Below are 24,114 nucleotides of genomic sequence, written 5' to 3'. Positions count from 1 at the left end.
CATAGCACAACTCTAGAAGGTTAGTATCTCACATGTCGTGTGGTGATTGGGCACGCACTGATTGAGCATCTTCACTAGGAAGCGCCCATTTTTTTTATATATTTTTTTTTGTCTCTCCATTTATTCATATAAAGTAAATCTGATTATATTAACATTTAAACATTAAAGGGGTACTCTACCGGAAAACATCTTATCCCCTTATCCAAAGGCTAGGGGATAAGATGTCTGATCTCCGGGGCCAGCAGCGGTGGCATCTGGAACACGGAAGCTTCATCATTCGGCATGGAGCGGTGGTTGCCAGTCATCTGGCACAGAGCGGAGTTCGCTCAATGCACCGGATGACTGGGGTGCAGAAGCGGAGATCACGGGGTTACCCGCAGCAGGACCTTCGCGATTAGACATCTTATCCCCTATCCTTTGGATAGGGGATAAGATATTCTCCAGCGGAGTGCTCCTTTAACTGTTGGTTATCCCTGGTGGCTAGTTGCCCCATGCACTAGCATTACATTGATCTACGTAAACCACTGATTACTTATAATAGGCCCCCTAGGTGGAGGGCAAAAAAATTGAAAAATAAAGTAAAAATAATAATTTTAAAAATCATGCATGCTGGGAGTTGCAGTTTTGCAACATCTGGAGGGCCACATTCTGAGACCACTGCTATAAATTCAGCGACAACTCGGCACAGAGGGGCAGATTTATCGAAACCTGTGCAGAGGAAAAGTTGCCCAGTTGCCCATAGCAAACAATCAGATCACTTCTTTCAGTTTTGCAGAGGCCTTGTCAAAAATATAAGAAGCGATCTGAGTTATAGATAAGCAGATGACATTAGAAGCAGCATGGATACAAACCTGTCCCTTGTCAGTGACGTCATCGAAGGGGCAGTCGCGTAGCTGCAACGTCATTACGAAAGCGGCCTATCATCACAGTGTCTCCGCGTCGCAGGGCCATTGACGCGTCTGTATCGGTTCCCGGGGAAAGAAAATAAAGAAAAAAACATGGCCACTGTAAGCCAACCGAGAACCGGAGAAGAGCCCGAGGAGGAAGAAGAGGAAGAGGAGGAGGAGACGGCCGAGGAGGAGGAAGATTATACCTTCTTACCGCTGGTGCACGACATTATCAAATGGTAAACGGAGCTGCTGTATGGACGGGATGTGCGCGCATGCGCCATTATGTTCTGCAGGTCCCAGGTGTGAGAGTGCGCATGCTCACCAGGTCTTGTACTGCAAGGATTAGCATGGAACTAGAAAGCCCAATTCCAGGGAAACACCCTTACCCTATATCTGCATCAGCCCATTACTCTGCCATCCGTGGTGCCCCCCCCACCCATAACTTTGACATCCACGATGCCCCTTCCATAACTGCCATTGCCCCCAATAACACTGCCATTCTCCCTCCATGACTGTGCCATCCACGGTGCCCCTCACATAACTATGCCGTCCATGGTGCCCCTCACATAACTATGCCGTCCATGGTGCCCCTCACATAACTATGCCATCCATGGTGCCCTCACATAACTGTGCCATCCACGGTGCCCCTCACATAACTGTGCCATCCACGGTGCCCCTCACATAACTGTGCCATCCACGGTGCCCCTCCCATAACTATGCCATCCATGGTGCCCCTCACATAACTGTGCCATCCATGGTGCCCCTCACATAACTGTGCCATCCACGGTGCCCCTCACATAACTATGCCATCCATGGTGCCCCTCACATAACTATGCCGTCCATGGTGCCCCTCACATAACTGTGCCATCCACGGTGCCCCTCACATAACTGTGCCATCCACGGTGCCCCTCACATAACTGTGCCATCCACGGTGCCCCTCACATAACTGTGCCATCCACGGTGCCCCTCACATAACTATGCCATCCATGGTGCCCCTCACATAACTGTGCCATCCATGGTGCCCCTCACATAACTATGCCATCCATGGTGCCCCTCACATAACTATGCCATCCATGGTGCCCCTCACATAACTGTGCCATCCATGGTGCCCCTCACATAACTATGCCATCCATGGTGCCCCTCACATAACTATGCCATCCATGGTGACCCTCACATAACTGTGCCATCCATGGTGCCCCTCATATAACTGTGCCATCCATGGTGCCCCTCACATAACTGTGCCATCAATGGTGCCCCTCACATAACTGTGCCATCCATGGTGCCCCTCACATAACTGTGCCATCAATGGTGCCCCTCACATAACTGTGCCATCCATGGTGCCCCTCACATAACTATGCCATCCACGGTGCCCCTCACATAACTATGCCATCCACGGTGCCCCTCACATAACTATGCCATCCACGGTGCCCCTCACATAACTATGCCATCCACTGTGCCCCTCACATAACTGTGCCATCCATGGTGCCCCTCACATAACTGTGCCATCCATGGTGCCCCTCACATAACTGTGCCATCCATGGTGCCCCTCACATAACTGTGCCATCCATGGTGCCCCTCCCATAACTATGCCATCCACGGTGCCCCTCACATAACTATGCCATCCACTGTGCCCCTCACATAACTGTGCCATCCATGGTGCCCCTCACATAACTGTGCCATCCATGGTGCCCCTCACATAACTGTGCCATCCATGGTGCCCCTCACATAACTGTGCCATCCACGGTGCCCCTCACATAACTATGCCATCCACGGTGCCCCTCCCATAACTATGCCATCCATGGTGCCCCTCACATAACTGTGCCATCCATGGTGCCCCTCACATAACTGTGCCATCCACGGTGCCCCTCACATAACTATGCCATCCATGGTGCCCCTCACATAACTATGCCGTCCATGGTGCCCCTCACATAACTGTGCCATCCACGGTGCCCCTCACATAACTGTGCCATCCACGGTGCCCCTCACATAACTGTGCCATCCACGGTGCCCCTCACATAACTGTGCCATCCACGGTGCCCCTCACATAACTATGCCATCCATGGTGCCCCTCACATAACTGTGCCATCCATGGTGCCCCTCACATAACTATGCCATCCATGGTGCCCCTCACATAACTATGCCATCCATGGTGCCCCTCACATAACTGTGCCATCCATGGTGCCCCTCACATAACTATGCCATCCATGGTGCCCCTCACATAACTATGCCATCCATGGTGCCCCTCACATAACTATGCCATCCATGGTGACCCTCACATAACTGTGCCATCCATGGTGCCCCTCATATAACTGTGCCATCCATGGTGCCCCTCACATAACTGTGCCATCAATGGTGCCCCTCACATAACTGTGCCATCCATGGTGCCCCTCACATAACTGTGCCATCAATGGTGCCCCTCACATAACTGTGCCATCCATGGTGCCCCTCACATAACTATGCCATCCACGGTGCCCCTCACATAACTATGCCATCCACGGTGCCCCTCACATAACTATGCCATCCACGGTGCCCCTCACATAACTGCCATCCATGGTGCCCCTCACATAACTGTGCCATCCACGGTGCCCTTCACATAACTATGCCATCCATGGTGCCCTTCACATAACTATGCCATCCATGGTGCCCTTCACATAACTATGCCATCCGTGGTGCCCCTCACATAACTATGCCATCCATGGTGCCCTTCACATAACTATGCCATCCATGGTGCCCCTCACATAACTATGCCATCCGTGGTGCCCCTCACATAACTATGCCATCCATGGTGCCCTTCACATAACTATGCCATCCATGGTGCCCTTCACATAACTATGCCATCCGTGGTGCCCCTCACATAACTATGCCATCCATGGTGCCCTTCACATAACTATGCCATCCATGGTGCCCCTCACATAACTATGCCATCCGTGGTGCCCCTCACATAACTATGCCATCCGTGGTGCCCTTCACATAACTATGCCATCCGTGGTGCCCCTCACATAACTGTGCCATCCGTGGTGGCCCTCACATAACTGTGCCGTCCATGGTGGCCCTCACATAACTATGCCATCCATGGTGCCCCTCACATAACTATGCCATCCATGGTGCCCCTCACATAACTATGCCATCCACGGTGCCCCTCACATAACTGTGCCATCCACAGTGCCCCTCTTCCCTAAAACTGTGCCATTAACACAACAGTGTCCCCTTCACCCCCATACATGTGCTGTCCACAGTGCCTCTTCCCCCTATAACTGCAGTCTACAGTGCCCCTTCTTTCCCATAACTGTGCAGTTTACAGTGCCCCCCATTACCCCCATCCACAGTGACCCTCCACCCCCCTTAAACTGTGCAGTCTACAGTGCACCTTCCCCCCATACCTGTTCCATCCACAGTGCCCCTTCTCCCCTATAACTCTGCCATCCACAGTGCCCCTTCTCCCCTATAATTGTACCATCCACAGTGCCCCTTCTCCCCTATAATTGTACCATCCACAGTGCCCCTTCCCCCTATAACTCTGCCATCCACAGTGCCCCTTCTCCCCTATAACTGTACCATCCACAGTGCCCCTTCCCCCTATAACTCTGCCATCCACAGTGCCCCTTCTCCCCTATAACTGTACCATCCACAGTGCCCCTTCTCCCCTATAACTGTACCATCCACAGTGCCCCTTCCCCCTATAACTCTGCCATCCACAGTGCCCCTTCTCCCCTATAATTGTACCATCCACAGTGCCCCTTCTCCCCTATAATTGTACCATCCACAGTGCCCCTTCCCCCTATAACTCTGCCATCCACAGTGCCCCTTCTCCCCTATAACTGTACCATCCACAGTGCCCCTTCCCCCTATAACTCTGCCATCCACAGTGCCCCTTCTCCCCTATAACTGTACCATCCACAGTGCCCCTTCTCCCCTATAACTGTACCATCCACAGTGCCCCTTCTCCCCTAGAACTCTGCCATGCACAGTGCCCCTTCCCCCTATAACTCTGCCATGCACAGTGCCCCTTCTCCCCTATAACTCTGCCATGCACAGTGCCCCTTCTCCCCTATAACTGCCATCCACAGTGCCCCTTCTCCCCTATAACTGTACCATCCACAGTGCCCCTTGCCCCTATAACTCTGCCATCCACAGTGCCCCTTCTCCCCTATAACTGTACCATCCACAGTGCCCCTTCCCCCTATAACTGTACCATCCACAGTGCCCCTTCCCCCTATAACTGTACCATCCACAGTGCCCCTTCCCCCTATAACTCTGCCATCCACATTGCCCCTTTCCCCTATAACTGTACCATCCACAGTGCCCCTTCTCCCCTATAACTCTGCCATCCACAGTGCCCCTTCTCCCCTATAACTCTGCCATCCACATTGCCCCTTCCCCCTATAACTGCGCCATCCACAGTACCCCTTCTCCCCTATAACTGTACCATCCACAGTGCCCCTTCTCCCCTATAACTCTGCCATCCACAGTGCCCCTTCTCCCCTATAACTCTGCCATCCACAGTGCCCCTTCTCCCCTATAACTCTGCCATCCACAGTGCCCCTTCTCCCCTATAACTGCCATCCACAGTGCCCCTTCTCCCCTATAACTCTGCCATCCACAGTGCCCCTTCTCCCCTATAACTCTGCCATCCACAGTGCCCCTTCTCCCCTATAACTCTGCCATCCACAGTGCCCCTTCTCCCCTATAACTCTGCAATCCACAGTGCCCCTTCCCCCCTATAACTCTGCCATCCACAGTGCCCCTTCACCCCTATAACTGTACCATCCACAGTGCCCCTTCACCCCTATAACTCTGCCATCCACAGTGCCCCTTCTCCCCTATAACTCTGCCATCCACAGTGCCCCTTGCCCCTATAACTCTGCCATCCACAGTGCCCCTTCTCCCCTATAACTCTGCCATCCACAGTGCCCCTTGCCCCTATAACTCTGCCATCCACAGTGCCCCTTCTCCCCTATAACTCTGCCATCCACAGTGCCCCTTCTCCCCTATAACTCTGCCATCCACAGTGCCCCTTCTCCCCTATAACTCTGCCATCCACAGTGCCCCTTCTCCCCTATAACTCTGCCATCCACAGTGCCCCTTCCCCCTATAACTCTGCCATCCACAGTGCCCCTTCTCCCCTATAACTCTGCCATCCACAGTGCCCCTTCTCCCCTATAACTCTGCCATCCACAGTGCCCCTTCTCCCCTATAACTCTGCCATCCACAGTGCCCCTTCCCCCTATAACTCTGCCATCCACAGTGCCCCTTCTCCCCTATAACTCTGCCATCCACAGTGCCCCTTCTCCCCTATAACTGTGCCATCCACAGTGCCCCTTCCCCCTATAACTCTGCCATCCACAGTGCCCCTTCTCCCCTATAACTCTGCCATCCACAGTGCCCCTTGCCCCTATAACTCTGCCATCCACAGTGCCCCTTCTCCCCTATAACTCTGCCATCCACAGTGCCCCTTGCCCCTATAACTCTGCCATCCACAGTGCCCCTTCTCCCCTATAACTCTGCCATCCACAGTGCCCCTTCTCCCCTATAACTCTGCCATCCACAGTGCCCCTTCCCCCTATAACTCTGCCATCCACAGTGCCCCTTCTCCCCTATAACTCTGCCATCCACAGTGCCCCTTCCCCCTATAACTCTGCCATCCACAGTGCCCCTTCCCCCCTATAACTCTGCCATCCACAGTGCCCCTTCTCCCCTATAACTCTGCCATCCACAGTGCCCCTTGCCCCTATAACTCTGCCATCCACAGTGCCCCTTGCCCCTATAACTCTGCCATCCACAGTGCCCCTTCCCCCCTATAACTCTGCCATCCACAGTGCCCCTTCTCCCCTATAACTCTGCCATCCACAGTGCCCCTTGCCCCTATAACTCTGCCATCCACAGTGCCCCTTCCCCCCTATAACTCTGCCATCCACAGTGCCCCTTCTCCCCTATAACTCTGCCATCCACAGTGCCCCTTGCCCCTATAACTCTGCCATACACAGTGCCCCTTCTCCCCTATAACTCTGCCATCCACAGTGCCCCTTCTCCCCTATAACTGTGCCATCCACAGTGCCCCTTCCCCCTATAACTCTGCCATCCACAGTGCCCCTTCCCCCCTATAACTCTGCCATCCACAGTGCCCCTTCTCCCCTATAACTGTGCCATCCACAGTTCCCCTTCCCCCCTATAACTGTGCCATCCACAGTGCCCCTTCTCCCCTATAACTCTGCCATCCACAGTGCCCCTTCCCCCTATAACTCTGCCATCCACAGTGCCCCTTCCCCCCTATAACTCTGCCATCCACAGTGCCCCTTCCCCCCTATAACTCTGCCATCCACAGTGCCCCTTCCCCCCCTATAACTCTGCCATCCACAGTGCCCCTTCCCCCCTATAACTCTGCCATCCACAGTGCCCCTTCCCCCTATAACTCTGCCATCCACAGTGCCCCTTCTCCCCTATAACTGTGCCATCCACAGTGCCCCTTCCCCCCTATAACTCTGCCATCCACAGTGCCCCTTCCCCCCTATAACTCTGCCATCCACAGTGCCCCTTCCCCCTATAACTCTGCCATCCACAGTGCCCCTTCTCCCCTATAACTCTGCCATCCACAGTGCCCCTTCTCCCCTATAACTCTGCCATCCACAGTGCCCCTTCCCCCTATAACTCTGCCATCCACAGTGCCCCTTCTCCCCTATAACTCTGCCATCCACAGTGCCCCTTCTCCCCTATAACTCTGCCATCCACAGTGCCCCTTCTCCCCTATAACTCTGCCATCCACAGTGCCCCTTCCCCCTATAACTCTGCCATCCACAGTGCCCCTTCTCCCCTATAACTCTGCCATCCACAGTGCCCCTTCCCCCTATAACTCTGCCATCCACAGTGTTTAGAAAGCACAACCTGAGCAGAGAAAAAAATACTGCAAGAACTAAGTCTATCTCCCCATCGCATGCTGCAACTAAACCAACACCAGGCAGAAACCCATCGGACCCTATGGAAAGTTAATGAAATCCATGACACATCTGAGTCGCTATGTCGCTCACATTGGCTGTCACCCAGCTTTTCCATAACTAAGAATTAATGGGATAGAATCTCTAATTACCTCACGACTCATGGCCGTCCTTATACTGGGGATTTAAAGTGACAGGGACCGGTATTTCCGGCTCCCACTGCAGCACGTACCCTACTCTACGTTGCGACATAAATGTCCAGGATTGTCCCGTCCTCGCTGTCTGTACTGATTGTCGGCTATGTCCCAATTACATAATAACATAACACATGTCCTTGATAGCGGCCTGCGTCTGAGGTAATATTACCTGGGACCTGTCCGCCGCCACCGCCTGCATAATAAATGATTACTGAGAATCCGCCATGAATGAATTAATCTTTCCACATCGCAACCTGTTTATTTAGCTGCAAACTCGAAAGGGCCAGTGAAAGCCAGTATTATGGCGGACATCTTGTACCCCTGTTGCCCATAGCAACCATTTAAACCTGTCTGTCTTAATCGGGGGCAGTGACAACTTTTGTTAGCCACACCCACAAATTTTAATTAAATCTGTGCTTAAAGGGGTTATCCAGGAAAAAAACTTTTTTTTTTATATAAATATATATCAACTGGCTCCAGAAAGTTAACCCCTTAAGGACCCAGCCATTTTATACCTTAAGGACCGGAGTGTTTTTTGCACATCTGACCACTGTCACTTTAATAACTCTGGAATGCTTTTAGTTATCATTCTGATTCCGAGATTGTTTTTTCGTGACATATTCTACTTTAACTTAGTGGTAAAATTTTATGGTATCTTGCATCCTTTCTTGGTGAAAAATCCCAAAATTTGATGAAAAAAATGAAAATTTTGCATTTTTCTAACTTTGAAGCTCTCTGCTTGTAAGGAAAATGGATATTCAAAATATATTTTTTTGGGGTTCACATATACAATATGTCTACTTTATGTTTGCATCATAAAATTTATGAGTTTTTACTTTTGGAAGACACCATAGGGCTTCAAAGTTCAGTAGCAATTTTGAAATTTTTCACAAAATTTTCAAACTCACTATTTTTCAGGGACCAGTTCAGTTTTGAAGTGGATTTGAAGGGTCTTCATATTAGAAATACCCCATAAAAGACCCCATTATAAAAACTACACCCCCTAAAGTATTCAAAAAAACATTCAGTAAGTGTATTAACCCTTTAGGTGTTTCACAGGAATAGCAACAAAGTGAAGGAGAAAATTCAAAATCTTCATTTTTTACACTCGCATGTTCTTGTAGACCCAGTTTTTGAATTTTTGCAAGGGATAAAAAGGAGAAAATTTTTACTTATATTTGAAACCCAATTTCTCTCGAGTAAGCACATACCTCATATGTCTATGTTAATTGTTCGGCGGGCGCAGTAGAGGGCTCAGAAGGGAAGGAGCAACAAATGGTTTTTGGGGGGCATGCCGCATTTAGGAAGCCCCTATGGTGCCAGGACAGCAAAAAAAAAACACATGGCATACCATTTTGGAAACTAGACCCCTCAGGGAACGTAACAAGGGGTAAAGTGAACCTTAATACCCTACAGGTGATTCACGACTTTTGCATATGTAAAAAAAATATATATATTTTTTTACCTAAAATGCTTGGTTTCCCAAAAATTTAACATTTTTAAAAAGGGTAATAGCAGAAAATACCCCCCAAAATTTGAAGCCCAATTTCTCCCGATACAGAAAACACCTCGCATGGGGGTGAAAAGTGCTCTGCTGGTGCACTACAGGTCTCAGAAGAGATGGAGTCACATTTGGCTTTTTGAAAGCAAATTTTGCTCTGAGGGCATGCCGCATTTAGGAAGCCCCTATGGTGCCAGAACAGCAAAAAAAAAACACATGGCATACCATTTTGGAAACTAGACCCCTCGGGGAACGTAACAAGGGGTAATGTGAACCTTAATACCCTACAGGTGTTTCACGACTTTTGCATATGTAAAAAAAAATTTTTTTTTTACCTAAAATGCTTGTTTTCCCAAAATGTTTACATTTTTAAAAAGGGTAATAGCGGAAAATACCCCCCAAAATTTGAAGCCCAATTTCTCCCGATTCAGAAAACACCCCATATGGGGGTGAAAAGTGCTCTGCTGGCGCACTACAGGTCTCAGAAGAGAAGTAATAACATTTGGCTTTTTGAAAGCAAATTTTGCTCTGGGGGCATGCCGCATTTAGGAAGCCCCTATGGTGCCAGAACAGCAAAAAAAAAACACATGGCATACCATTTTGGAAACTAGACCCCTCGGGGAACGTAACAAGGGGTAATGTGAACCTTAATACCCTACAGGTGTTTCACGACTTTTGCATATGTAAAAAAATATATATTTTTTTTACCTAAAATGCTTGGTTTCCCAAAATTTTTACAATTTTAAAAAGGGTAATAGCAGAAAATACCCCCCAAAATTTGAAGCACAATTTCTCCCGAGTACGGCGATACCCCATATGTGGCCCTAAACTGTTGCCTTGAAATACGACAGGGCTCCAAAGTGAGAGCGCCATGCGCATTTGAGGCCTAAATTAGGGACTTGCATAGGGGTGGACATAGGGGTATTCTACGCCAGTGATTCCCAAACAGGGTGCCTCCAGCTGTTGTAAAACTCCCAGCATGCCTGGACAGTCAACGGCTATCTGGCAATACTGGGAGTAGTTGTTTTGAAACAGCTGGAGGCTCCGTTTTGGAAACAGTGGCGTTCCAGACGTTTTTCATTTTTATTGGGGAGGGGGGTTGTATAGGCGTATGTGTATATGTAGTGTTTTTTACTTTTTATTTTATTTTGTGTTAGTGTAGTGTAGTGTTTTTAGGGTACAGTCGCACGGGCGGGGGTTCACAGTAGTTTCTCGCTGGCAGTTTGAGCTACGGCAGAAAATTTGACGCAGCTCAAACTTGCAGCCGGATACTTACTGTAATCCTCCGCCCATGTGAGTGTACCCTGTACGTTCACATTGGGGGGGGGGGGGAATCCAGCTGTTGCAAAACTACAACTCCCAGCATGTACGGTCTATCAGTGCATGCTGGGAGTTGTAGTTTTGCAACCGCTGGAGGCTCCGTTTTGGAAACAGTGGCGTACCAGACGTTTTTCATTTTTATTGGGGAGGGGAGGGGGGCTGTGTAGGGGTATGTGTATATGTAGTGTTTTTAACTTTTTATTTTATTTTGTGTTAGTGTAGTATAGTGTTTTTAGGGTACAGTCACACGGGCGGGGGGTTCACAGTAGTTTCTCGCTGGCAGTTTGAGCTGCGGCAGAAATTTTGCCGCACCTCAAACTTGCAGCCGGATACTTACTGTAATCCTCCGCCCATGTGAGTGTACCCTGTACGTTCACATTGGGGGGGGGGGAACATCCAGCTGTTGCAAAACTACAACTCCCAGCATGTACGGTCTATCAGTGCATGCTGGGAGTTGTAGTTTTGCAACAGCTGGAGGCACACTGGTTGTGAAACACCGAGTTTGGTAACAAACTCAATGTTTTGCAACCAGTGTGCCTTCAGCTGTTGCAAAAGCTACAACCCCCAGCATGTACGGACAGCGGAAGGGCAGGCTGGGTGTTGTAGTTATGCAACAGCTGGAGGCATACTACTTTGGCTGGGGATGCTGGGGATTGTAGTTATGCAACAGCTGGAGACACACTGGTTTGCTACTTAACTCAGTGTGCCTTCAGCTGTTGCAAAACTACAACTCTCAGCAGTCACCGACAGCCAACGGGCATGCTGGGAGTTGTAGTTATGCAACCACCAGATGCACCACTACAACTCCCAGCATGCACTTTAGCTGATTGTGCAAGCTGGGAGTTGTAGTTACGCAACAGCTGAAGGTACACTTTTCCATAGAAAGAATGTGCCTCCAGCTGTTGCAAAACTACAAGTCCCAGCATGCCCATAAGGGCATGCTGGGAGTTGTGGTGGTCTGCCTCCTGCTGTTGCATAACTACAGCTCCCAGCATGCCCTTTTTGCATGCTGGGAGCTGTTGCTAAGCAACAGCAGGAGGCTGTCACTCACCTCCAACGATCCTCGCTGCACCAGGTCAGTCCCTCGTCGTCTCCGCCGCCGCTGCTCCTGGGGCCCCGATCCCAACAGGGGCGCCGGGGATCGGGGTCCCCAGCTCCCGGGGTGCACGTCCCGCACCCGCTCACGTCCTCCGGAAGAGGAGCGGAGCGGGTTGCGGGAGTGACACCCGCAGCAGGCGCCCCTGCTGGCTCTGGCTGTTCGGGGCCGTCTCTGACGGCCCCGATCAGCCAATTATTCCGGGTCACTGGAGACCCGATTGACCCGGAATCCGCCGCAGATCGCTGTACTGAATTGTCCAGCGATCTGCGGCCATCGCCGACATGGGGGGTCATAATGACCCCCCCCCCTGGGCGATATGCCCCGATGCCTGCTGAACGATTTCAGCAGGTATCGGGGACCGGCTCCGCTCCAGATGGTTGCGGGGGGCCGGTAAAACACATGACGTTCTCATACGTCATGTGTCCTTAAGGACTCGGAAATGGAGACGTATGAGAACGTCATGTGTCCTTAAGGGGTTAAACAGATTTGTAGATTACTTCTATTAAAAAAAAATCTTAATCCTTTCAGTACTTATGAGCTTCTGAAGTTAAGGTTGTTCTTTTCTGTCTAAGTGCTCTCTGATGACACATGTCTCGGGAAACAACTAGTTTAGAAGAGGTTTGCTATGGGGATTTGCTTCTAAACTGGGCGGTTCCCAAGACACATGTCATCAGAGAGCACTTAGACAGAAAAGAACAACCTTAACTTCAGAAGCTCATAAGTACTGAAAGGATTAAGATTTTTTTAATTGAAGTAATTTACAAATCTGTTTAACTTTCTGGAGCCGGTTGATATATATAAAAAGTTTTTTCCTGGATAACCCCTTTAAGCCAGTGTTTTCCAGCCAGGGTGCCTCCAGCTGTTGCAAAAGTACAACCCCCAGCCTTCGGCTGTATGGGCATGCTGGGAGTTGTACTTTTGCAACAGCTGGAGGCACCCTGGCTGGAAAACCCTGGGCCTTTATGTGTCTGCACTGGTGTTTTGGTTGCTATAGCAACTAGAAGACCGACACCCTATGTTTTGCATTTAGAGGGCGGAGCTTATATTTAGAAACATAGAATGTGTCGGCAGATAAGAACCATTTGGCCCATCTAGTCTGCCCAGAATTTCTGAATACAATGAATAGTCCTTATCCCCATCTTACATGAAGGATAGCCTTATGCCTATCCCATGCAACCTTTTTTGTTAAAAAGCCAAAAAAAGTGCAAAAAAAAAAATATGTGGAAGAAGACCCTTCACTTTAGTTCAGATCTATCCATACACCTCCCCTCCAGCTCTATCTGTATACTGCTGTTGCTATTTCTATGGGATCAGGAAATATAATAGTTACATACCTCCCCTCCAGCTCTCTCTATACTGCTGCTGCTATCTCTATGAGATCAGGAAATATAGTAGTTACACACCTCCCCCTCCAGCTCTATCTGTATACTGCTGCTATCTCTATAGAATCAGGATATATAGTAGTTATACACCTCCCCTTCAGCTCTATCTGTATACTGCTCCTACCTCTATAGGATACGGATATATAGTAGTTATACACCCCCCCCCCCTCCAGCTCTATCTGTTTACTGCTCCTATCTCTATAGGATCAGGAGATATAGTAGTTATACACCACCCCCCCCCCTCCAGCTCTATCTGTATACTGCTCCTATCACTATAGGATCAGGATATACAGTAGTTATACACCTCCCCTCCAGCTCTATCTGTATACTGCTGTTGCTATGTCTATGGGATCAGGATATATAGTAGTTACACACCTCCCCCTCTAGCTCTATCTGTATACTGCTCCTATCACTATAGGATCAGGATATATAGTAGTTATACACCTCCCTTCCAGCTCTGTCTGTATACTGCTGCTATCTCTATAGGATCAGGATATATATTAGTTACACACCTCCTCTCCAGCTCTATCTGTATACTGCTGCTGCTATCTCTATAGGATCAGGATATATAGTAGTCATACACCTCCCCTCCAGCTCTCTGTATACTGCTGCTGCTATCTCTATAGGATCAGGAAATATAGTAGTTATACACCTCCCCTCCAGCTCTATCTGTATACTGCTGCTATCTCTATAGGATCAAGATATATAGTAGTTATACACATCCCCTCCAGCTCTATCTGTATACTGCTGCTATCTCTATGGGATCAGGATATGTTTACACATTGCCATCTGACAGTGGGGCAGCGCAGAAATTAGGTACCCATTCCGGATGGCGCAGATTTACTGTGGAAACTCACAAGGAGATTCTATGCTGAGTTTCTGTAGTGTGAACATACCCTAAGATTTCTGCTTGATGTGTGTGAATTCAGACATTGTAGTTGAAATTCAGAGGTTGATACATTTTACTGATAGGACCAGATAGATGTGTACTGTCCATGTATTTGTGTTCACACTGACTGACAGCAAGCAGAGATGTGGAAAATGGAGAGGAATTTTACCACAAAGTTTATTTGAATGTTGGAGAACTTTCCATTATACAGTAATTAAGCTTCATGTACCAGTCTTGTAAATTGGTGCCATGGAATCTTCCTGTTTATAATATAAGGTGGCATAATGAGCTGGTGCCCGCAGCACAGACGTCATAGGATTGGCACATACATCCCAGTGTACATTCTTCTCGGCGGTAATTCCTATACTTCAGGGTAATGATGGTCATATAGATCACCGTTACCTCAAGTGTCTTCAATCACCCGCTTATTGCACTCCTTCTCAGAATTTTTTAAATTACAGATGACCCCGTTGGCCGCGACTAAATAGCCAAAAGCGGGCACCACCCTCCCTGACTCAGGGCAATTAGTTCATTTTTTGCATTGCCCCAGATTTTGTTTTGAGGGCAAATCTATGATAAACCTGCATTGATCAACTGCAATCTGAGGGGAAAACCTGTTTTCAATTTCCCTGCACTGCCTCCGCAGGACAAATGAGGAATTACACAATCTATTAGATTTTGTATGTACATTTAGCTGCTCTCATTTTGCCATCCTAGTCCTGGAAATGAGGTGACCATGGACCCTACTTGTGGCCTATTGGTAGCCACACGTGTCAAGCCAGTGTTTCTCAAGCGCGGTCCTCAAGTACCCCCAACAGGTCATGTTTTCAGGATTCCCTTAGTCTTTCACAGGTGATAGAATTGTGGGGATTCCTGATTCACTGACCATAATTATGACCCGTGAAAGACTAAGGAAATCCATAAAACCTGACCTGTTGGGGGGGGGGGACTTGAGGACCACGCCTGCTGAGAAACACTGTGTTAAAGGGGTACTCCGGCCCCAAGACATCTTATCCCCTATCCAAAGGATAGGGGATAAGATGTCTGATCGCTGGGGACCCTTGCAATCTAGCGTGCAGCACCCACCTGTAAGTACTGCCGAAAGCGCTGGATGCTCTGTCTTATGCCTCCCGACCACGGGAACGTCACAACTCCGCCCCCGTGTGACGTCACGTCCCGCCCCTTCAATGCAAGTCTATGGGAGGGGGCGTGACTGCCGTCACGCCCCCTCCCATAGATTTTCATTGAGGGGGTGGAGCCTGATGTCACACGGGGCGGAGTCTTGACATCACAAAATTCGTCCTTCATTGTATTGAATGGGAGATGTTAGGATCGGCGTGGGATTCTAAAGTCCATAGCAATGACCCATGAGACACAGTATTAGAAATAGCGTCCAAAATTTCGGACCTTCTACGTCGCCATAGTGGTCGTGAATTGAGAGCGATAATGTGTGCAAGTGACCGTAAATAGAGGGTGATAATCAGCACAAGTCACCTTGAATAGGGGGCGATAATGAGCACAAGTGACCATAAATAGGGGGTGATAATTAGAGATGAGCGAACTTACAGTAAATTCGATTCGTCACGAACTTCTCGGCTCGGCAGTTGATGACTTATCCTGCATGAATCAGTTCAGCTTTCAGGTGCTCCCGTGGGCTGGAAAAGGTGGATACAGTCCTAGGAGACTCTTTCCTAGGACTGTATCCACCTTTTCCAGCCCACCGGAGCACCTGAAAGCTGAACTAATTTACGCAGGAAAAGTCATCAACTGCCGAGCCGAGAAGTTCGTGACGAATCAAATTTATTGTAAGTTCGCTCATCTCTAGTGATAATCAGTGCAAGTGATCGTAAATTGAGAGCGATAATAAGCGCAAGAGACCGTCAATATGGAGCGATAATGAGAGCAAGTTAGGGCTGGGCGGTATACCGGTTCATACCGAATACCAAATTTTTTGGGCTGCACGATATCATTTTTCCCCATTCCGCAATACCGGTTGGACCCCTCCCCCTCTAGAATGTATTATCAGCCCAGCGCAGCGCTGTCCCCACATCGGGGAACTAATCCTATGTTACCCGCCAGCGCTGTTCTGCTCCCCCCAATTAATGATCAGCCCAGCGGGGTACTACTCACATATGTCAAGCACTGCCCTCCTCCTCTTTGTTGGGGGCCGCCGGGCACTGGAACTCTATACTGTACGGCAGTGGTCTCCAACCTGCGGACCTCCAGATGTTACAAAACTACAACTCCCAGCATGCCCTGACAGCCAACGGCATGCTGGGAGTTGTAGATTTGCAATAGATGGAGGTCCGCAGGTTGGAGACCACTGCTGTATCCCTATGCCCGGGCTGCAAAAGATAAAGAAAATAAACTGTAACTCACCTACGTCGGCCGCCACGCTGGGGACGGAAACGTGGGACAGCCGTCAGCCTATCACCAGCCGCAGCGATGTCCCGCCTCGGCCAGTGATAGGCTGAGCCCACTGTCATGTAGGGAGCTCTGGCTGGCTGCTTACATGACAGTGCGCTCAGCCTATCACTGGCTGGGTGGAACATCGCTGCGGCCAGTGATAGGCTAACAGCTCTCCAAAGTTCCAGTCCCAAGGAACAGCGTGTGGCCGACGTAGGTAAGTTAAAGTTTATTTTCTGTATCTTTTGCAGCCCGGGCATAGGGATACAGTGTACGGCAGTGGTCTCCAACCTGCAGCCCTCCAGCTGTTGCAAAACTACAACTCCCAGCATGCCCGGACAGTCATTGTCTGTCCGGGCATGCTGAGAGTTGTAGTTTTGCAACATCTGGAGGTCCGCAGGTTGGAGACCACTGCCGTACAGTATAGAGTTCCATCGCCCGCGGCCCCCAACAAAGAGGAGGAGGGCAGTGCTTACAGGTGACATGTGAGTAGTACCCCGCTGGGCTGATCATTAATTGGGGGGAGCAGAACAGTGCTGGCGGGTCACATGATTTGGGGGGGGGGGGAAGAGCTGAACACCGCGCGTGGGTCACATGATTGTGAGGGGGGGGGTGAAAATACCGTTATATACCGTGGAACCGCCGTAAGTAAAAAAAAAAAAATACCGTGCTACACATATTTGGTCATAGCAAGTGACCATGAATAGGGGGTTATTGTGAATACGGAGCGATAATCAACGCAAGTTATCGTGAATACGGAGCAATAATCAGCACAAGTTATCGTGAATACGGAGCGATAATCAGCACAAGTTATCAGGAATACGGAGCGATAATCAGCACAAGTTATCGTGAATACGGAGCGATAATCAGCACAAGTTATCGTGAATACGGAGCGATAATCAGCACAAGTTATTGTGAATACGGAGCGATAATCAGCACAAGTTATCGTGAATACGGAGCAATAATCAGCACAAGTTATCGTCAATATGGAATGATAATCAATGCAAGTTATCGTGACTACGGAATGATAATCAGCACAAGTTATCGTGAATACGGAGCGATAATCAGCACAAGTTATCGTGAATACGGAGCGATAATCAGCACAAGTTATCGGGAATACGGAGCGATAATCAGCACAAGTTATTGTGAATACGGAGCGATAATCAGCACAAGTTATCGTGAATACGGAGCAATAATCAGCACAAGTTATCGTCAATATGGAATGATAATCAATGCAAGTTATCGTGACTACGGAATGATAATCAGCACAAGTTATCGTGAATACGGAGCGATAATCAGCACAAGTTATCGTGAATACGGAGCGATAATCAGCACAAGTTATCGGGAATACGGAGCGATAATCAGCACAAGTTATCGGGAATACGAATGATAATCAGCACAAGTTATCGTGAATACGGAGCAATAATCAGCACAAGTTATCGGGAATACGGAGCGATAATCAGCACAAGTTATTGTGAATACGGAGCGATAATCAGCACAAGTTATTGTGAATACGGAGCGATAATCAGCACAAGTTATTGTGAATACGGAGCGATAATCAGCACAAGTTATTGTGAATACGGAGCGATAATCAGCACAAGTTATCGTGAATACGGAATGATAATCAGCACAAGTTATCGGGAATACGGAGCGATAATCAGCACAAGTTATCGTGAATACGGAATTATAATCAGCACAAATTATTGTGAATACGGAGCGAAATTCAGCACAAGTTATCGTGAATACGGAGCGATAATCAGCACAAGTTATCGTGAATACGGAATTATAATCAGCACAAATTATTGTGAATACGGAGCGAAATTCAGCACAAGTTATCGTGAATACAAAGCAATAATCAGCACAAGTTATCGTGAATACGGAATGATAATCAGCACAAGTTATCGTGAATACGGATAAATAATCGGCACAAGTTATCGTGAATACGGAGCGATAATCAGCACAAGTTATCGTGAATACGGAGCGATAATCAGCACAAGTTATCGTGAATACGGAGTGATAATCAGCACAAGTTATCGTGAATACGGAGCGATAATCAGCACAAGTTATTGTGAATACGGAGCGATAATCAGCACAAGTTATTGTGAATACGGAGCGATAATCAGCACAAGTTATCGTGAATACGGAATGATAATCAGCACAAGTTATCGGGAATACGGAGCGATAATCAGCACAAGTTATCGTGAATACGGAATTATAATCAGCACAAATTATTGTGAATACGGAGCGAAATTCAGCACAAGTTATCGTGAATACGGAGCGATAATCAGCACAAGTTATCGTGAATACGGAATTATAATCAGCACAAATTATTGTGAATACGGAGCGAAATTCAGCACAAGTTATCGTGAATACAAAGCAATAATCAGCACAAGTTATCGTGAATACGGAATGATAATCAGCACAAGTTATCGTGAATACGGATAAATAATCGGCACAAGTTATCGTGAATACGGAGCGATAATCAGCACAAGTTATCGTGAATACGGAGCGATAATCAGCACAAGTTATCGTGAATACGGAGTGATAATCAGCACAAGTTATCGTGAATACGGAGCGATAATCAGCACAAGTTATCGTGAATACGGAGTGATAATCAGCACAAGTTATCGTGAATACGGAGCGATAATCAGCACAAGTTATCGTGAATACGGAGTGATAATCAGCACAAGTTATCGTGAATACGGAGCGATAATCAGCACAAGTTATCGTGAATACGGATAAATAATCGGCACAAGTTATCGTGAATACGGAGCGATAATCGGCACAAGTTAGTGCAAGTGACCATGAATAGGGGATGATAATCGCTCCCTATTTACGGTCACTTGCGCAGATTTTCGCTCCATATTCGTGGTCTGATCGGCCAGTTTCTTGTCGGGTCTATAGCTGTCCTGTCACCTCTGTAGTGTTGGAGCAGCACAACTAGCTGCACGTTGTCTGCCGGAGGCAGCACAGGTGACCGAAATGATATTGGCTATTAATATGGAGCTATGCTTGCCTGGCACTGCATAGACCTCCGAAGAATGCATATGAAAGACAATAGCCTCCATCTGCCGGCCGATCTCTATCTAGATCCTGAGCCTCACGTCTGCCGGGGATAAGAGTTTCACTACAACAACAAGTGTGTTTACACAACTGGAAGGGCACAGCGGCGTCTGCTAATCTATAGCGCTACCCTTCTTCACCTGGGATCAGCGGCCACGATAAAACCGATAGCTTGTTTTTACTTCACGCATTCAGGTTACCCGTCTGTGTAGACGTAATACAGGACATGATGGATACCTGCTAATCTCCGGTAATGTAATGTCATGATCGAAACCGGGGGCCGCTGACGCAGAGAGGGACGGGATCCATATATAACCCTCTAGGCATTGTAGTGGGATTTACCAATACCCCAGTTCTAAGTTTGTAAGTAGAACAGCAGAGATAAGTATGTGTCCGTTAACTCTTATGTCAGTTAACTCTGTTATTTAAAAGTGGACAACATGTACCTAATATAAGAGCGATAAGTCAGAGGTTTGGTAAATCTGCCCCACTATATTGATTTAAAAGGGTATTGTCAACTGGATGTTTATGGCGTACCCCTGGTATAGGCCATTAAAGGGGTTATCCAGGAAAAAAAACTATATATAACAGATTTGTAAATTACTTCTATTAAAAAAATCTTAATCCTTTCAGTACTTATGAGCTGCTGAAGTTGAGTTGTTCTTTTCTGTCTAAGTGCTCTCTGATGACACATGTCTCGGGAACCGCCCAGTTTAGAAGCAAATCCCCATAGCAAACCTCTTCTACTCTGTGCAGTTCCCGTAACAAGCAGAGATGTCAGCAGAGAGCACTGTTGTTAGACAGATAAGAACCACTCAACTTCAGCAGCTGATAATTATTGAAAGGATTAAGATTTTTTAATAGAAGTAATTTACAAATCTGTTTAACTTTCTGGATCCAGTTGATATAATTTTTTTTTTTTTCTGGAATACCCCTTTAATGTGTAAGAGATGCAGGACCCCGTCCGGACCCGTGCCATAAATTAACATCATGGATCGGGTGAGGGAGTATGGCGCAGGCTCGTGATTCCCGGCAGGCATGAGCTGCTGCCTACCTGCCAGTAATGAGATCCCTCTGATGTCCGTCATTTCACTGTTTAAGCAGTTATGGCGCACATACCTGGTGTAGAGCTGGGCGGTATGACCAAATATGTGTATCACGGTATTTTTGTAACTTTTGGCGGTTCCGCAGTATATAACGCTGGCGGGTCACATATGATTAGTTCCCCAATGTGGGGACAAGCGCTGGGTTGATAAATCATTCCCGGGGGGGAGGGGCACAACCGGTATTGCGGTATGGGAAAAATTTATATCGTGCAGCAAAAAAATTTCAGTATTCGTGTGAACCGTTATACCGCCCAGCACTAACCTGGTGGTCCAACTAACCCCCCCCCCCCCTCACGCTGTAATCCCTCCTGGGTACAGACCGGTTTCAGGGCAGCCTGAGGCCTTAGATTTGCCTTGGTGTCTGCCGTGGCTTGCCAGGCTGAGAAATCCCCCAAAAAATTCAAATCACAAAAATGCAGCTTTTTGGACACATTCCTCCCTCCTCTATTTAAAAAATAAAAAAAATAAAAAAAGTGGAACCAGCAGCTCAAAGAATTAACCTTCCTTGAAAAATATAAACGTTTTTAGGAGTTGAAAATCCTGGCTTTTATCTTTTTTGCTGCCAGTTCGACTGTTGTCCGATCTCCCCTCCACGTGTGGTGGCCGCACCCTGAGTGAAAAATGCCCAGGACGGACCATTTCGTGGTAGGTACAAGTCCCACATCTCTCCTGTGGCCCATAAATGTCCAGATGGGGATTCTCCATTTTAAATGGGCACTGTCAGATACAAAAACTTTTGATATGTTGTAAAGCATATATAACCAATAATTTTTGCAATTGCTTTCATTAGAAAATGTCTAGTATTTCATACTGAAAAAGCCAGTCATACAACTGCCCCCCCCCTGCCTGCTTGGACACATACTAGTCCTGCTGTGTCCATGCGTCATCACCTATGTCATGGACACACTTCCTTGATTGACAGCTGTGAGCGCAGGGAAATATCCTCCCACTGTCAGCTTGTGTCCCGCTACTGTCAGTGAGGACAAGCTGGGAGTTGTAGTTTTGCTAATGCTAGGGGGAGATATGAGCAGACAGCATACTGAGGGAGGGGGCGGAGACCTGCACAGTGAGGCTACGCCCCCTCCCTTTGAGAGGAATTCAGACTAGTGAGCTAAATTAAAAGTGTAATAAAAAAATAAATAAAGGAGCTAGACACATCAAAATTAGATGTACATGGTCAGGATTAGGTACTGAGTGATAGATTTAAAAAAAATGTTTTTTTGTTGGATCTGACCGGTACACTTTAAGGAATGCTCCATGCAAAACCAACACACTAGGCCTCGATTACCAGAACAGGAAGCTGTTTGTGTTACCAATAGCAACCATTTCAGTCTTTCCGGAGCAGTTTACAAAATGAAAGTTTTAACTGGTTGCTATGGGCAACAGAGAAAGTTTTAGTATCACACCAAGGTTGATAAATTATGCCCAATAAGGGATATCTACAATAAAAAAACATTACTGCCCATAGTAACCTATCACAGCGCAGAGCAGAACAGAAAGGGAAAGCTGGATTCTGATTGGTTACTATGGGCAACAGAAAGCTTCAGTATCGGCTTTGGTGAACGAGGCCTAGTGGGTCTGAAAACTACCACAACACCTGTCTGTTGCCCATAGCAACCTATCGCAGCGCAGAGCAGAACAGAAAGGGAAAGCTGGATTATGATTGGTTACTATGGGCAACAGAAAGCTTCAGTATTGGCTTTGGTGAACGAGGCCTAGTGGGTCTGAAAACTACCACAACACCTGTCTGTTGCCCATAGTAACCTATCATCGCTTTCATTTTTCAAGAGCAGAATACAAAGTGATTAAAGATGCGCCATGGTTGGTTGCTATGGGCGACGGACCACTTTACACAGGAATCGGTGACTATGTTTAGTGCATATAGGGGGACTCGGCATGAATTTACTCTTTGGTGGTCTTAAAATGTCTTTTTGTCATGCTCCGCCCCCTTTCCGGGTCTGCGCTAGACATGGCGTAATGTCCGTTTTATGCACAAAGTAGTGTGCACATTGTTATATGTGTAGACTAATATAACTCCCACAATGCAGTGCTGTTGAATATTACATTTTGACAGTGGTCTCCAAACAGCGGACCTCCAGCTGTTGCAAAACTACAACTCCCAGCATGCCCGGACAGCCGTTGGCTGTCCGGGCATGCTAGGAGTTGTAGTTTTGCAACATCTGAAGGCCCACATTTTGGAGACCACTGTATTATGACATCTGATGGTGGCGGCTAGAGATGAGCGAACTTACAGTAAATTCGATTCGTCACGAACTTCTCCGCTCGGCAGTTGACTTATCCTGCATAAATTAGTTCAGCTTTCCAATGCTCCGGTGGGCTGGAAAAGGTGGATACATTCCTAGGAAAGAGTCTCCTAGGACTGTATCTACCTTTTCCAGCCCACCGGAGCACCGGAAAGCTGAACTAATTTATGCAGGAAAAGTCATCAACTGCCGAGCCGAGAAGTTCGTGACGAATCGAGTTTACTGTAAGTTCGTTCATCTCTAGTGGCGGCCTACAGAATTATGAATGCAGCTCTGGAGGATGAGTACAGAAATAAGCAGTGAACGTTTTTATTTCTTCTCGCCTTTTTTCCCAGTATGGACAAGGACAGCCAAGATGTTTACCAGGAGCTGAACGAGCTGAAGAACAAGTTCCAGGCGATGAGGAAGCAGATTAACAACATGGCCGGCATCGACATGACCCCCGAACAGCAGCAGCAGCACCTCCAGAGCCTGAAGACGCAGGTCCAGACCAAGAACGAGCTGCTGCAGAAGTACAAGAGCCTCTGCATGTTCGAGATCCCCAAAGACTAAGCCATCTTCTCCGTCGGCGGGAGCCTCTGGCTGTACGATCCCATATAGGAGGGAGCAGTGGACTATATATAGGGCCGGGTCCCAACTACCCCTCCCAAAGACACCATGGATGTTATGGGGGGGGGGGGAGGGTGTGAAGTCTCATCAGTGGGGGGGGTCAGGCCACCATTGATGTTACGGGGAGGGAGAGGGTGTGAAGTATCATCAGTGGTGGGTCAGGCCACCATGGATGTTACGGGGAGGGAGAGGGTGTGAAGTCTCATCAGTGGGGGGGGGTCAGGCCACCATTGATGTTACGGGGAGGGAGAGGGTGTGAAGTATCATCAGTGGTGGGTCAGGCCACCATGGATGTTATGGGGGGGAGGGTGTGAAGTCTCATCAGTGGTGGGTCAGGCCACCATGGATGTTACGGGGAGGGAGAGGGTGTGAAGTCTCATCAGTGGTGGGTCAGGCCACCATGGATGTTATGGGGGGGAGGGTGTGAAGTCTCATCAGTGGTGGGTCAGGCCACCATAA

General features: G+C 48.1%; 1 protein-coding gene across 1 annotated transcript; it reads left to right on the top strand.

Annotated features, from left to right (window-relative positions):
- Positions 1–862: 862 nt before the first annotated feature.
- MED9 (mediator complex subunit 9) lies at positions 863–23,724 on the top strand. The gene is made up of 2 exons (XM_056534006.1): positions 863–1,126; positions 23,382–23,724. The coding sequence occupies exons 1-2, from the start codon at positions 999–1,001 to the stop codon at positions 23,596–23,598; spliced, it is 345 nt and encodes a 114-aa protein (XP_056389981.1). The 5' UTR covers positions 863–998; the 3' UTR covers positions 23,599–23,724.
- The last annotated feature ends 390 nt before the right edge of the window (positions 23,725–24,114 follow it).

Source organism: Hyla sarda, chromosome 8, assembly GCF_029499605.1.
Source record: "Hyla sarda isolate aHylSar1 chromosome 8, aHylSar1.hap1, whole genome shotgun sequence".
Taxonomy (NCBI): domain Eukaryota; kingdom Metazoa; phylum Chordata; class Amphibia; order Anura; family Hylidae; genus Hyla; species Hyla sarda.
This window is presented reverse-complemented; position numbering and strand designations above follow the sequence as displayed.